The sequence below is a fragment of the Gossypium raimondii genome, chromosome 7 (assembly GCF_025698545.1).
Source record: "Gossypium raimondii isolate GPD5lz chromosome 7, ASM2569854v1, whole genome shotgun sequence".
Taxonomy (NCBI): domain Eukaryota; kingdom Viridiplantae; phylum Streptophyta; class Magnoliopsida; order Malvales; family Malvaceae; genus Gossypium; species Gossypium raimondii.
In genome coordinates, this window is record NC_068571.1 from 11,191,401 (window position 1) to 11,203,307 (window position 11,907).

The 11,907-nt window shown below is 35.2% G+C and overlaps 2 protein-coding genes across 2 annotated transcripts; one reads left to right on the plus strand and one right to left on the minus strand.

Moving 5' to 3' along the window:
• The first annotated feature begins 1,356 nt into the window (after window positions 1-1,356).
• Window positions 1,357-4,597, plus strand: LOC105801576 (uncharacterized). Its single transcript, XM_012632816.2, has 8 exons — window positions 1,357-1,525; window positions 2,378-2,545; window positions 2,619-2,738; window positions 2,845-2,888; window positions 2,975-3,100; window positions 3,802-3,886; window positions 4,125-4,181; window positions 4,279-4,597. The coding sequence occupies exons 1-8, from the start codon at window positions 1,481-1,483 to the stop codon at window positions 4,354-4,356; spliced, it is 723 nt and encodes a 240-aa protein (XP_012488270.1). The 5' UTR covers window positions 1,357-1,480; the 3' UTR covers window positions 4,357-4,597.
• A 150-nt stretch (window positions 4,598-4,747) lies between these two features.
• Window positions 4,748-9,070, minus strand: LOC105801587 (E3 ubiquitin-protein ligase At3g02290). The gene is made up of 5 exons (XM_012632823.2): window positions 8,871-9,070; window positions 7,881-8,241; window positions 6,519-6,936; window positions 5,591-5,700; window positions 4,748-5,088 (listed from the first exon to the last, which is right to left on the minus strand). The coding sequence occupies exons 2-5, from the start codon at window positions 7,998-8,000 to the stop codon at window positions 5,062-5,064; spliced, it is 675 nt and encodes a 224-aa protein (XP_012488277.1). The 5' UTR covers window positions 8,001-8,241; window positions 8,871-9,070; the 3' UTR covers window positions 4,748-5,061.
• Between the last annotated feature and the right edge of the window lie 2,837 nt (window positions 9,071-11,907).

Below are 11,907 nucleotides of genomic sequence, written 5' to 3' on the forward strand. Positions count from 1 at the left end.
TTATTTATTTCAATGATAAAGTTAGAAATTAGAAATATTTTTATAAAATTGATACAATTAAATAATAATATATTATGGCATATCCATGATGTACGTAAACAAAATTTATGTAACAAATATATTTATTTAAAAATAGGTTATTATTTAGTACACTGATAGTATAATTTTTTATTTCATAACCAAATTTTAAAAAATATCATGCGTCTCCATAGTGCACAAAACTAAATAAAAAAAATCTAAAAAGAAAAAGGCAAAGAAGAGAGACTTTTGATTCCATGGTACCCAACACTAAATAAGAAATAAATCTAAAAGAGAGAGGGTGATTTTTGTTACTTGTTTTGGGGCTTTTAGGTTAGGGAGGGAGGCAAAAAGGGAAGGGAGAATAAAATGTCAAAAAATCGTGGTTGTCGAAGTGGCTAAAGATGACAGAATGTGTATGGTAACTTTAAAATCTTTTTATAGATCTACCGCATTAGGAGTCGATTTAGAGAAAACTAATAAAAGAATCGGAAAAAAAAATGTTGAAATCATCCAAATCTGAAAATTTGAGAAAGAAAGGTCACCAGATGATGGTGACACATGGTGATTGGTGCGGCGGTGCATGGTGGTGAATTATGATTTTCTGAAAAATAATGGTCGTTAATCCTTTTCAAAGTGAGAGGGAGAGAGCATTTGAGGGAGAGAATAAACTAGAGAGGAAAAAAAAAGTCAAAAAGAAAAAAAAATTATATATTCATTAAAAATTAGTATATTTATTGAAGTAATATGAATATACATGTTACCTATTGAATAATAATTATATTTAATAATAATCATATTAAAATTTAATAATGATAATTATTTATGTAAAAAATTTCTATCCAACCAAACTAAAGCTTTATTTTATTATAATCATATTCCATACACCATTATTGCCATGAAACCGGGTCGGATTCGACTTATGTCAGCATTACAAATCTTCTAGATGCAAAAAATATATCAGTATGAATGTAAGGAATATTAAGAAATGATAAACTACATAATTAGTCACTTAACTTTAGCATGTTTTCATTTTGGTCATTTAAATCAAAACTTTTCAAATACAGCACTGCAATTAGATAATTTTCTTTTTTAATCTCCCAACTTTAGTAATGTTTCATTTTGATCAGTCGTAATTAATTTAGATAACAACAATGTTACTATACACTCACCCAACTTTAATAAATTTTCATTTTGGATTAATAATTAAAATGAAAATTTACTAAAATTAGGTGACTAACTGTGAAATTTACCCTTATAAAAATTTAAATGTATTTATCCATTCAAACTTCAAAGATGAACAGGAAAATGGTATAAAAAATGTTCAAAATGAAAAAAAGAATGAAAGGTCTTTGTCTTTGGTAGTAGGTGATGATGAAAGATTGAAACTTATGACCAACAAAAAGTCCAACCTTATGTCTATATATAAAATCTCTATTTCCTTCCAATTTTTCAACATTAAATGCGTTTGGTTTCCGTCCAGAAGTGCTTCAGTTTCGTTTTTCAGGTAAGGTTTTTCTCTCTAACCAAACAAAATTCCAGTTCTCACTTCCCCATTTATTTCTATCCAACTAATATATTTTAGTTCCTTAGAATTATTTCGTTTCATAATTTTGCTGATACCCTTTTGTTTATTTCTACCATAATTGTGATCAAGCTTTAATTTGTTATGCTAAAAGTGATTACTTTAGCTTCAAAGAAGTCTGTTCGTTCTGCAAATGTGAACTTTTCCTATTGTGGTTGTGCTTTGTTTTGGATATCTTGGTGAAATAAGACAAACCCAAATTTGCAAATTTGATATTCACTTTGAATGTTCCTTTTTCTTGGATATGGAAGGAAAAAAAAAATTAGGATCTGTAAATTTGGTATGCTTTGTATATGAAATTTCTTGATTGGAAAAAAAAAAAAAAAGTTCGGTATTGATTTCTCTTAACTGGCTTTGCTTCAAAGTAGTTTAGATGCATTTCATAAAGATTATATGATTTTCTTCTTAATTTTGTGTTAAACATTGTTTTTAACATATCCAATTTGATATATGGGATGTAAAAGCTTTTTGGGTTTTAAGAAATGCAACCTTTTATCTAAAGAGATTTCAGTAGGGGAAAGTGCATCATGTATGTGTACACTTAAATTTATGTTTACACTTAAACTTTTCATGGACTATATTTATGGAATGGTCCCGGGATGCACAAATTTAGATTATTTTAACAATTGGGGGATGAGTGTGAAGATGATATATATATATATATATATATATATACACGAAATATATAATTGCATCAAATAAGACCTCTGTAGCTTATTTTGTTCTTGCCTTTTTTGTGACTGATTTGGAGCTATACCTGCTATTTCTATGTAGAAAGACAGCAAAACCCGAAGCATAATGGCTCAGTCATCTGGTAGCAATACTGGGAAGAAGCTTATTCGAATTGATGTCAGTTCAGACAGCGTTTGCCCATGGTGCTTTGTGGGAAAAAGGAACCTGGACAAAGCAATTGCTCAAGCTAAGGATCAATTTGATTTTGAGGTCTCTCAACACATACACAGACTTCGGTGCTTGTGTAATGCATATTATTCTCACCTATAGTTGTTCTTTGCAGATTAAATGGCATCCATTTTTTCTTGATCCCTCGGCACCCAAGGAAGGAGTCAGCAAGAGAGAATACTATGAGAAGAAGTTTGGATCTCGAACTCAAGGAATTTTAGCTCGGATGACCGAGGTCTTACTATCGTTCTTTGAACTTCCTATTGTTATGATTCTATTTGCCTCGCCTTCAAGTTTATTGCCCACTGCCTGACTTGTTGTGGCCGCTCATAAAATTGCAGATATTTAGGAATGTTGGATTAGAATATGACATGTCCGGACTAACGTAAGTTTCACTTTTTGTTTCACCATTTGGTGTGATAAGAGAATTCAAAGGTGGCTGTATGCATAACTGGAACTTGATATGAACAGGGGAAATACTCTTGACAGCCATAGGCTGATCTATTTTGCTGGAAAACAAGGTCTTGACAAGCAACATGCTCTTGTGGAGGAGCTTTATCTCGGCTACTTCACCCAGGGAAAATACATTGGTGATCGGTATGTATAGTTCATACTTTATCAAATGAGCCATGATTTTTCCTGGATGTTTGGAGTGCATGATTAAAAGTACTATTCTCTTAAATGTGTCAAAATGCCATCTACTCATTCTCCACGCTCCTGCCCAATGTTATCAAGGGCACAAGCCATAGTCTAGTCACTAAAGCCATTTTATTGCTTGAGGTTGCCTGAGTAAAGAAAGGTGCAATATGAATGTGTGTATTTGTATGTTGCTTGTGTATACATTTATATTTCTATGTTATGATTATAAACTCTAAAGAGTTATCTAGTTTATCCTACGATACATGCAAAATTTTCTTTTACTTTTGTAGGCCAATATGCACAAGCGATATCCTTGTGTTCCCATTTTTTTTGTTAAACTCTCAAACATTGAGAAGTAGAGAGTTTGATATGGTCCCTTTTTCTTGCATGTTTTATTAACAAAAAAGGTATAGTAAATGAAAAAAATAAATAAAGTGAATTCCAGCCAAGTGGGCTGACTGTTATTATTATCTTGAGTGGTTTACAATCATTCATCAAATGACACATTCCGAACACCTGAAAGTAAAGTAAGCTTGTGGTAATATTCTTCAGCTACATTGGGTTTACTGTTGCCTTCATTTATGCAGTAAACTGATTAAGTAGTTGTGCATCTTCATATCCCTAAACCCTTAGTGATTGTACAGTGTGATTTGATGCAGGGAGTTTCTTCTGGAATCTGCTAGGAAGGTTGGTGTTGAAGGAGCTGCAGAATTTCTTGAAAATCCTAATAACGGAGTTAAGGAGGTCTGTTCTGTGATACCATCATCTATGTTGTTCTGATTCTTCATTTTTCTTGAATATTCGAAAATGAGTTTTGAGGATAAAATCTCTAAACACTTGGAAAATCAAACATACCTATAACCGACACTCACATACGAGTCTAAGTAACATAGACCTGCATGCTGGGAATCTCATCATTCTCATTTCTAGTATTCCATCGTACATTCCTAAATAATTGAGGTTGCATTTTGTAATGATATAGGTTAATGAGGATCTGGAGAAGTACTCAGCAAACATTTCTGGAGTCCCAAATTACGTGGTGGGTGAAAAACTAATAAAAATATACATTTCTTTTTAGCTGAAATGACACTTAAACAGTGGGGTTCAATAGATAAAAAGCTGTTGTTTTGGCACAGATAAATGGGAAGCAGCAGCTGAGTGGCGGCCAACCACCCGAAGTCTTCTTGAGAGCTTTTCAAGTGGCAGCAAAATAAGATACCCTCTGCTTATATTTTCAAGCATTTTCAACCTATACAAATCAATAAATCGGCTATTTTAATAAACTCAATTCTTACCAGGTGTTTGTGGAATTTTCTTAATTGATTGAATAACCTGGCGTTTTATGCTTGCTTGTATGCTATGGAGTGTATACAAACAAATTGATTGTCTCAAACTTCTATGTGCATGGCACGACATACAAATTGATTGAATATATCAAACAGGTTGTTTTGTAAACTTGTATTTGTTTATTATGACTGAATCGAATTTTTTAATCTCCCAACTCTTGCCCCTGAACTCATGTTCTTATATTTGATGCATATTCGAACATGATATAGAGATAGATATATAATCTTTCAAGTACATGTCATATCCAACATTCAAATCTGAATCCAAAGACACAACCCCAGCTTCCTTTATAAAGAAAAAAAAAATCCACACTTTGATTTCCAGCAATCATAAAAAATCCACACTTTGATTTCCAACAATCATATGCATATGATTTCGTTTTTTTCCCCCATTTCAAGGGTTCCAAAGAGACAACGAATTTAAAATCTTTATACAAAAAACTTTTCATATTTATGGTATGAGACAATCATCTTGTCCTGAATCATTTATTCACAAAGGACTTTAGATGTCTTTCCTTGGTTACGTCTTCTGTTATCACTAGCGTTCATCTGCAACAAAAACTTCGGGCAAGACTAAATTGTTTCATCGAACGCCATAACCTGGAAATGCAAACAAAAGAAATACCAAGTTGAGATGAGAAAAGTTTTAAGAAACTAGGATAATTACCGGTCAATTCAAAGAAGAAAAGACAAGTAAACGGAGAAATTCAGGGAATAAAATGAATGCTGGAGTTCCCCAGAACGATCTTTTAAACAACATACGCTAGCAAACAAATAAACATCTAAACATGCCAAATGAATTAGATCAGAACTAGTTGAAAAGCTACACACATTGAATAACCATTAATGTGCATAAGCATTGATAAAGAAACCAATGGAAAAATGGTTTACAGATATTCGTGAAAGGAGAAAGCAAGACACGAGCTTCAAAAATATATCAACAGCAAATTAAGATGCTAACACTTGTGAACATTGAAGGCTAGTAACATCCTAGTAAATTGGAATTCAAGAAAGAAAAGAAACTGCTAATTAAGCAGGATAGAATGTAAACAGCATGACTGTTAATGGATTATTTGTTATCATTTAGCTGAAAACGGGTTACCTTTCCACAGACTGGACAGTTTTCACTTCTCTCCATCCATTCGTAAATGCAACCAAGATGGAAATGGTGGGAACATTTTGTTACTATCTTCGGATTCTCTAGAGTATATTCTGCACATAAATTATATCAATAAGTTTAAATGAGGATAATATATCTATAAAATGTCCAACTGAATATGATTCGTGACATTATCGATTTCTGATAGCAGTGATTGACTGATTGTTTCTAACATATATGAGTTAGTATAAGACTGAGGGACTGATTTCTAGAATTAAAGAGTTCTTAACAGTCAATCAGTATAATCTGGATCCATTTAATGACACAAGCACCCATGTTAAAAAGTAAGATGTAGCATAAACTTGGCATTACAGCGCATCCTTTATCATTTCTAGAACGCTTGGCCTATTCATCCAGTCATTGAGGAAGCCGTGTTGGTGGGGAAAGAGGAAAAGACAAGTAATCTAGTTGTGGCATGCATTAATCTTTGATCACATAAAAAGTGGGAGATTCTAATTGAGATTGCCTGAGTGCTACAGACTTCCGAAGGCAAGGGAACAAAGCCCCAATAGTCTTGACAACTATTATGGCAACAAGCATCCATTTTTTCTTTTTCCTTTGGAATAAATTAAAAAAAAAATCCATTCTTAATAATCTTGAGGTGAGAAAATTTTATACGTTAGGTTCAAGCAAGTGCAAATCAGAAGATGCAAAAATGGGCCAACAGGCCTGATAATTGACTGAAGAGTCTGCCAGGTTCACAAGGAAGATAAAGATTAAGTGGGTAACAGTCCAAACCAGTACTGATGCATGCCAAGAAATGCAAGCTGACCATCATTGCAGCACCATAGCAGATTAGCAATAATCTCTGGTCAAAATATTTTACAGCAAAAATCTAGTGGCTTGAACATTATCATTAAAGATAACTTACCTTCAAGACATGTCGGACAGACATCCTCCTCTTCTATTGGTGAGTAGAAGTACCCAGTTCCATCTAATCCTTTTGTTGATGAGAGTTGCGAGGATTTACAATACTGCTCTGTTGAGCCTTGTTCACAAGCATTCCATTCGTCTCCTTTACTCAAAGATTCAGAACCTGCATCATCTTCACCTCTTAAAGGCTCTGATTCCTCTTGTGAATGACTTGAACCCTTCTCACATCTTGAAACAAGACCATCACGTTGTAAGCGAAAATATCTAGTGTCAGCATCCCAAGGCAAGGGCCTTGGAGTAGAACAGTACATGTCAGAAAGTGAGTTGTCTAGTGATGCAGAAGTGTTCATAGATGCCATTCCCTCAGTGGATGAAGGGACAGAGTGCATCTCTCCTCTTTGGAATAATGTGGTACACTACAATTATAGGAACCAAAGAAACAACATAAGGGCAAAAAATCCAAAACTTCATCAATAAAATATTTGAGGATAAAGTTTTCCTGATCAATTCAGAGACATGTAACACCAAACTACCTTCAGGTTAACTTCCTTACCCTTAATCAAACACAGAATTTAGAATGTAAAACGATCAACTCATAATTTTCAACATTAGGATAGTACTTAATGGTCCCTAATTGACTTCAATAGATATCTGTTCACCAAAAAGCCAATATAGGCAAAAGCTGATGGAATTTACTAGATTGAGAACTCAGGTATGGACACTATAGGCAGATTTCACTTGCTCCAAGAGCCTATTAAGAGTGTTCTTTAAGGGATACAATTTTTTAGCACTGACGTGCTAATTATCTTACTCTGGCTTATTGCATGAACAAGTAACTTGATTACGACAGCCCTAAACATATCGTAAAACCATAAAGAAATTTTCCCCGACTTGGCAAAATTGATCAATATATTAGTCATTGTTACTTATATTCACTCTTTCAGCGTATTTCATCCACCAATCTTTATCCCTCCCTAGCCCTCTCACAAGGCTTTCACACATATAAAAGCATGGAGCTGAGTAGAAAAAAGTTAACAAAGGACTTTTCCTGCATTAACTTAACAAAGGACTTTGCCTGCATTAACGATAGAGATGGTCTTCAGTAAATTATTACAATGCTCAAGACAAAATTATTGTGAAAATAATTGGCTAATGCCACCTACATGTGCCACAGAAAGAAAATATAAGAGTTATATTTCCAATGACAAGCCTGATTTTTAACATCATAAGAGTGGCACAAAAATATAATCAATAAAACCATCAATTTTATAATCCCAAGTAAGACATGAAAATACATTTATTTGAAGAAACAATGCTAGAGCCAAAAACAAAGCTTATTGACAAGAATCAGAAAACATACCACGTGCAGAAAATTTTGAACAAAGCAACCGAGGCACAGACAGTTTCTATATACATTACTGTTTGGATTCATGTAGTCCTCAAAATTCTCAGCACGCAGGCAGCAACAAACAGAGCCCATTATGTTAACTTTTAAGCTCTCCCCTTCAGTTAAAACTCTCCACAAAACCTCATCAATATTACTCAACTGTTCTAGTTATACACATGCATCAAGAACAAAGCTCTTGAAGCTAAAAAAGGCAATGAGAGAGGACGCTAAGCTCACAGAAGTTGCGCCACCTGTACAAACCAGAACTCCCTCTCTTCCATTTACAATATGTTGAATGCCCTTGTATAATTTAGCTAAATAGCTCTTTCTTCAGCTGTAAAATAAAATTAAGAATATCAGTATGTCAATTTTGCAGATAACATAAATCCAATGAGTCGCCATATGTGAGCCAGTGAGCCAGTTTTGTATAACATAAACCAAGTTCACAATGCCGCTACTAAGAAGCTAAAGAGCTTTCTCTTTGAGGAAAAGAAAAACTTCTACAAATAATTGCTTCTCTTTCTTTTTCTGGTTCCTGGGAAAGTAGCCATCTTTTTAAGCTTTGTTCATGTTGAGCGAAAGGATTCTTTCATTTAATATTAAGAACTAGAAAAATCAACAAAACAATCAAGATCAATTTGGGAATAAAAATTTACTTATCTCTTTAAATTAGCAGAAGAACAAACAAATAACTAAACTATTCAAGTATTTAAGTTTTCATCAAAATCAGCACCAAAAAGTCCATCAAAAACCTAAAGATCAACCCAAGAAACAAGCACGGATCAATCAAAAAAGGAAACCCGATTCCGCCATCTAAAATGGAAGTTAAAAAAATCAACTTTAAAGCACAGAATTTGGTTCAAAACGTGCATAGACTTGAACAAAAATACCCAATTTAGACAATCCCAAAAGGAAATATTTAAACATCTTAAACTAGAAAAAAAAAAAAAAAAAAGAAGCTACCTGGATGGAATTTGAGCTGAGAGTGATAAGGTGGAGAATTTTATTTTTTATATATATACATGTTTAATTTGTAGTGGGTAAAAGAGAAAACGATGGACAGTGAACCCAAGAGAGCTCCGGGAATCTGGAAATTATAAACTTATTGAAAAAGAAAAATGAAAGAGACACTGAAATTATAAACTTATGAACAAATGTGCAGTGCATTTGATCAGCTGATACTAAATTAATGATTTTTAGCATCAATAAAAATAATTTCACTAAATATACATTATTTAGAGAGTAGTAACTAAATTTCGGGCAAAATACCAAAAAAAAAGTCCATTTTTTATATTTACCGAAATGGGCCCAGTATTTTATTATTTACCGGAATGAGCCCTTTTCCCTTAAAATGCATCCACGTCAACGCGATGTCAGGGGACATGTCAGCAAAACGCGTCCCTGAGGGCGCACTTTGCCTACGTGGCAACAAAGCGCGCTTACGTGGACGCGCTTTGTTGCCACTTAGATAAAGCGCGCCCTTAGGGACGCGTTTTGCTGCCACGTAGCGCGCCCCGGGGGACGCGTTTTTGCCGTTTCTCCAACGTTAGGTTTTGGGTTTTTAAGGTTAGGGTTTAAGATTTTTAGGGTTTTAGAGAAAAATTAAACAAATAAAGGATTAGGGTTTAAAGTTTCTTAATTAAATTAATTATAATTTTTTCAAAATTGGATTAGGTTTCGTGTTTATTGGTTTTTAAGATAAAATCAAAGCAAGATGCTTTATCAGAAGAATTTCTGAAGTCGCGCCCACGTGGACGCGTTTTTGCTACAGTAGGTCTTGGAAAAATAATTTCGAGTTGACATTTCTAAGCAAATAGTATAAAAACGCTTCAAGCAGGATGTTTTATCAGAAGAATTTCTGAAATTGCGCCCTCATGGACGCGCTTTTGCTACAGTAGGTCCTGGAAAAATAATTTCGAGTTGACGTTTCTGAGTAAATAGTATAAAAAACGCTTCAAGCAGGATGCTTTATCAGAAGAATTTCTGAAATCGTGCCTTCGTGGACGCGCTTTTTCTATAGTAGGTTCTGGAAAAATAATTTCGAGTTGACGTTTCTGAGCAAATAGTATAAAAAATGCTTCAAGCAGGATGCTTTATCAGAAGAATTTCTGAAATCGCGCCCTCGTGGACGCGCTTTTGCTACAGTAGCATGTTTGGGCTGAGACTATAAATGAGGTAAAAAAATGTTCTTAGATTGCATAAGTTACAGCAAAAACAATTTAGAGAGGCTAAGAAGGTTAGAAATTAAATATGAGTGAACGTATTAGTGCTGTTATTTACTATGATGGTAAGGTTTGCCACACCGAGAACGGTGTTGTTTTTTTCGAAGAATACGGTGCGACTCGTTTTTAACCAGAACATAGATTTGACAGAACTTCGTAAAAGAATTAGGCGTAAAATTTTCGGAACGACGCCAATGAAAGTTCTATCTATTACGTATTGATTTTGTTCTTCTGTTGATCCAGTGACATATGACTCGTTCGACATAAAAGGTGCTCATAGCTTGGAGGCAATGGTGCAGACTCATTTTGCTAGTGGAGCACCTTATATTGAGTTATATGTACAATTTACATCGCCAAATGATGTACTTGCGACCGGTGTTCGAGATGTATACACGACCCCTGGCCGACACTCGGTTAGCGGGTTACAAAACACGGAACAGCCCATGTTTGGTAACGGTGTGGAATGCACATCCCCTGCAAGACACTCTATCGGTGGATGGGACATGTACGTCGGTGGCTTGATGTTTGATGTTGGAAATACGCACTGGGGAACGACATCAAGTTCTAGTGGTTGGCAATCTACATCCAATTGGGGACGTTATGAAATGCCCAGAAGAAGGGATGATGTACTCCCTACTACGTCTACCGTGAGGGGACCTTATATGCTATAGATGATAGTGGGTTAGAAGATGACTCCGATGTGGATCCACCTCGAGAGCCCGGGCTTGATGGTGAAGAAGTTGGCTTATTTTCTGAACCGGAGCCTATTCCAACAGAACCTGAAGATGCTGAAAGGAGTTCAGATGAAGAAGAAAATCCACGATTCAGAGCATACTCACCTCCAGCCCACATGCATAATGTCGATCTGTCTGTAGATGATGCGTTGGAGTTTCCAGATCTACCACACCGGTTGCGTGATCGTACAAGTTCGGGGCTAAATTCGGGTGAATTTGAAGTTGGTAATCAGTTTTCCAACAAGGATAGTTTTATTGGTGCTTTGAAACAACATAGCATAAAAAACGACATTAACTACCACGTCGTTAAATCCAAATCTGATAAGTTTGAGGCGAAATGTGCCGTATAAGACGGTACATGTTCAAGGAAAATCTATGCCTCGTTGAGGAAAAAGGATAGGGTTGTGCGAGATAAAAAAGTACAAATGTCTACATACATGTGCTGCAGGTACAGTATTGACGGTTTATGAATAATACTATTATTATGTAATGTTGCATTATTTAATGTACTCCATTTATAGGTGTTTCACAAGATCATCCCAAGATGGATTCAGCTATGTTAGCTAGCTTGATACTGCCCACGGTGAAAGCAGATCCCAGGACTTCAGTGCCGGTGTTAATTGCCAATATTCGTTGCCAAATGGGGTACACGCCCTCTTACCGCAAGGCTTGTATAGCTAAGTAGAAGGCGTTGGAGAAGATGCATAGTAGGTGGGACGCCTTATATAATGAAATATGGCAGTGCTGTCAAGTGCTAGAGAGATACGTCTCAGGTGCCATCACAGACCTTGAAATGGAACATGTGTACTACAATGGCCGATTTCTACGTGGATGCCAAGTGTTCAAATGTCTGTTTTGGACCTTTAAGCAATGTCGAGACTGATTTCCATACTGCAAGCCATTGATACAAAGTGACAGTACCTTTAAGTTTGGTAGGTATACTCATTGGCTATTGCTTGCAGTGGCACAAGATGGCAGTGGGAGAATTCTTCCAATTGCGTTTGCAATAACACCGGGGAAGTCCTCTGATGACTAGGATTTCTT

Excerpts from the sequence above, each read along its gene's own strand:
- LOC105801587 (XM_012632823.2), bottom strand. The coding sequence starts at position 8,000 with ATGGGCTCTGTTTGTTGCTGCCTGCGTGCTGAGAATTTTGAGGACTAC. Across the intron at positions 6,937-7,880 it reads TTCAAAATTTTCTGCACGTG|TGTACCACATTATTCCAAAG; the intron begins GTATGTTTTCTG and ends CTATAATTGTAG. Across the intron at positions 5,089-5,590 it reads ACTGTCCAGTCTGTGGAAAG|GTTATGGCGTTCGATGAAAC; the intron begins GTAACCCGTTTT and ends TTGCATTTCCAG.
- LOC105801576 (XM_012632816.2), top strand. The coding sequence starts at position 1,481 with ATGCGTTTGGTTTCCGTCCAGAAGTGCTTCAGTTTCGTTTTTCAG. Across the intron at positions 2,739-2,844 it reads TTTTAGCTCGGATGACCGAG|ATATTTAGGAATGTTGGATT; the intron begins GTCTTACTATCG and ends ATAAAATTGCAG. Across the intron at positions 2,889-2,974 it reads TATGACATGTCCGGACTAAC|GGGAAATACTCTTGACAGCC; the intron begins GTAAGTTTCACT and ends TGATATGAACAG.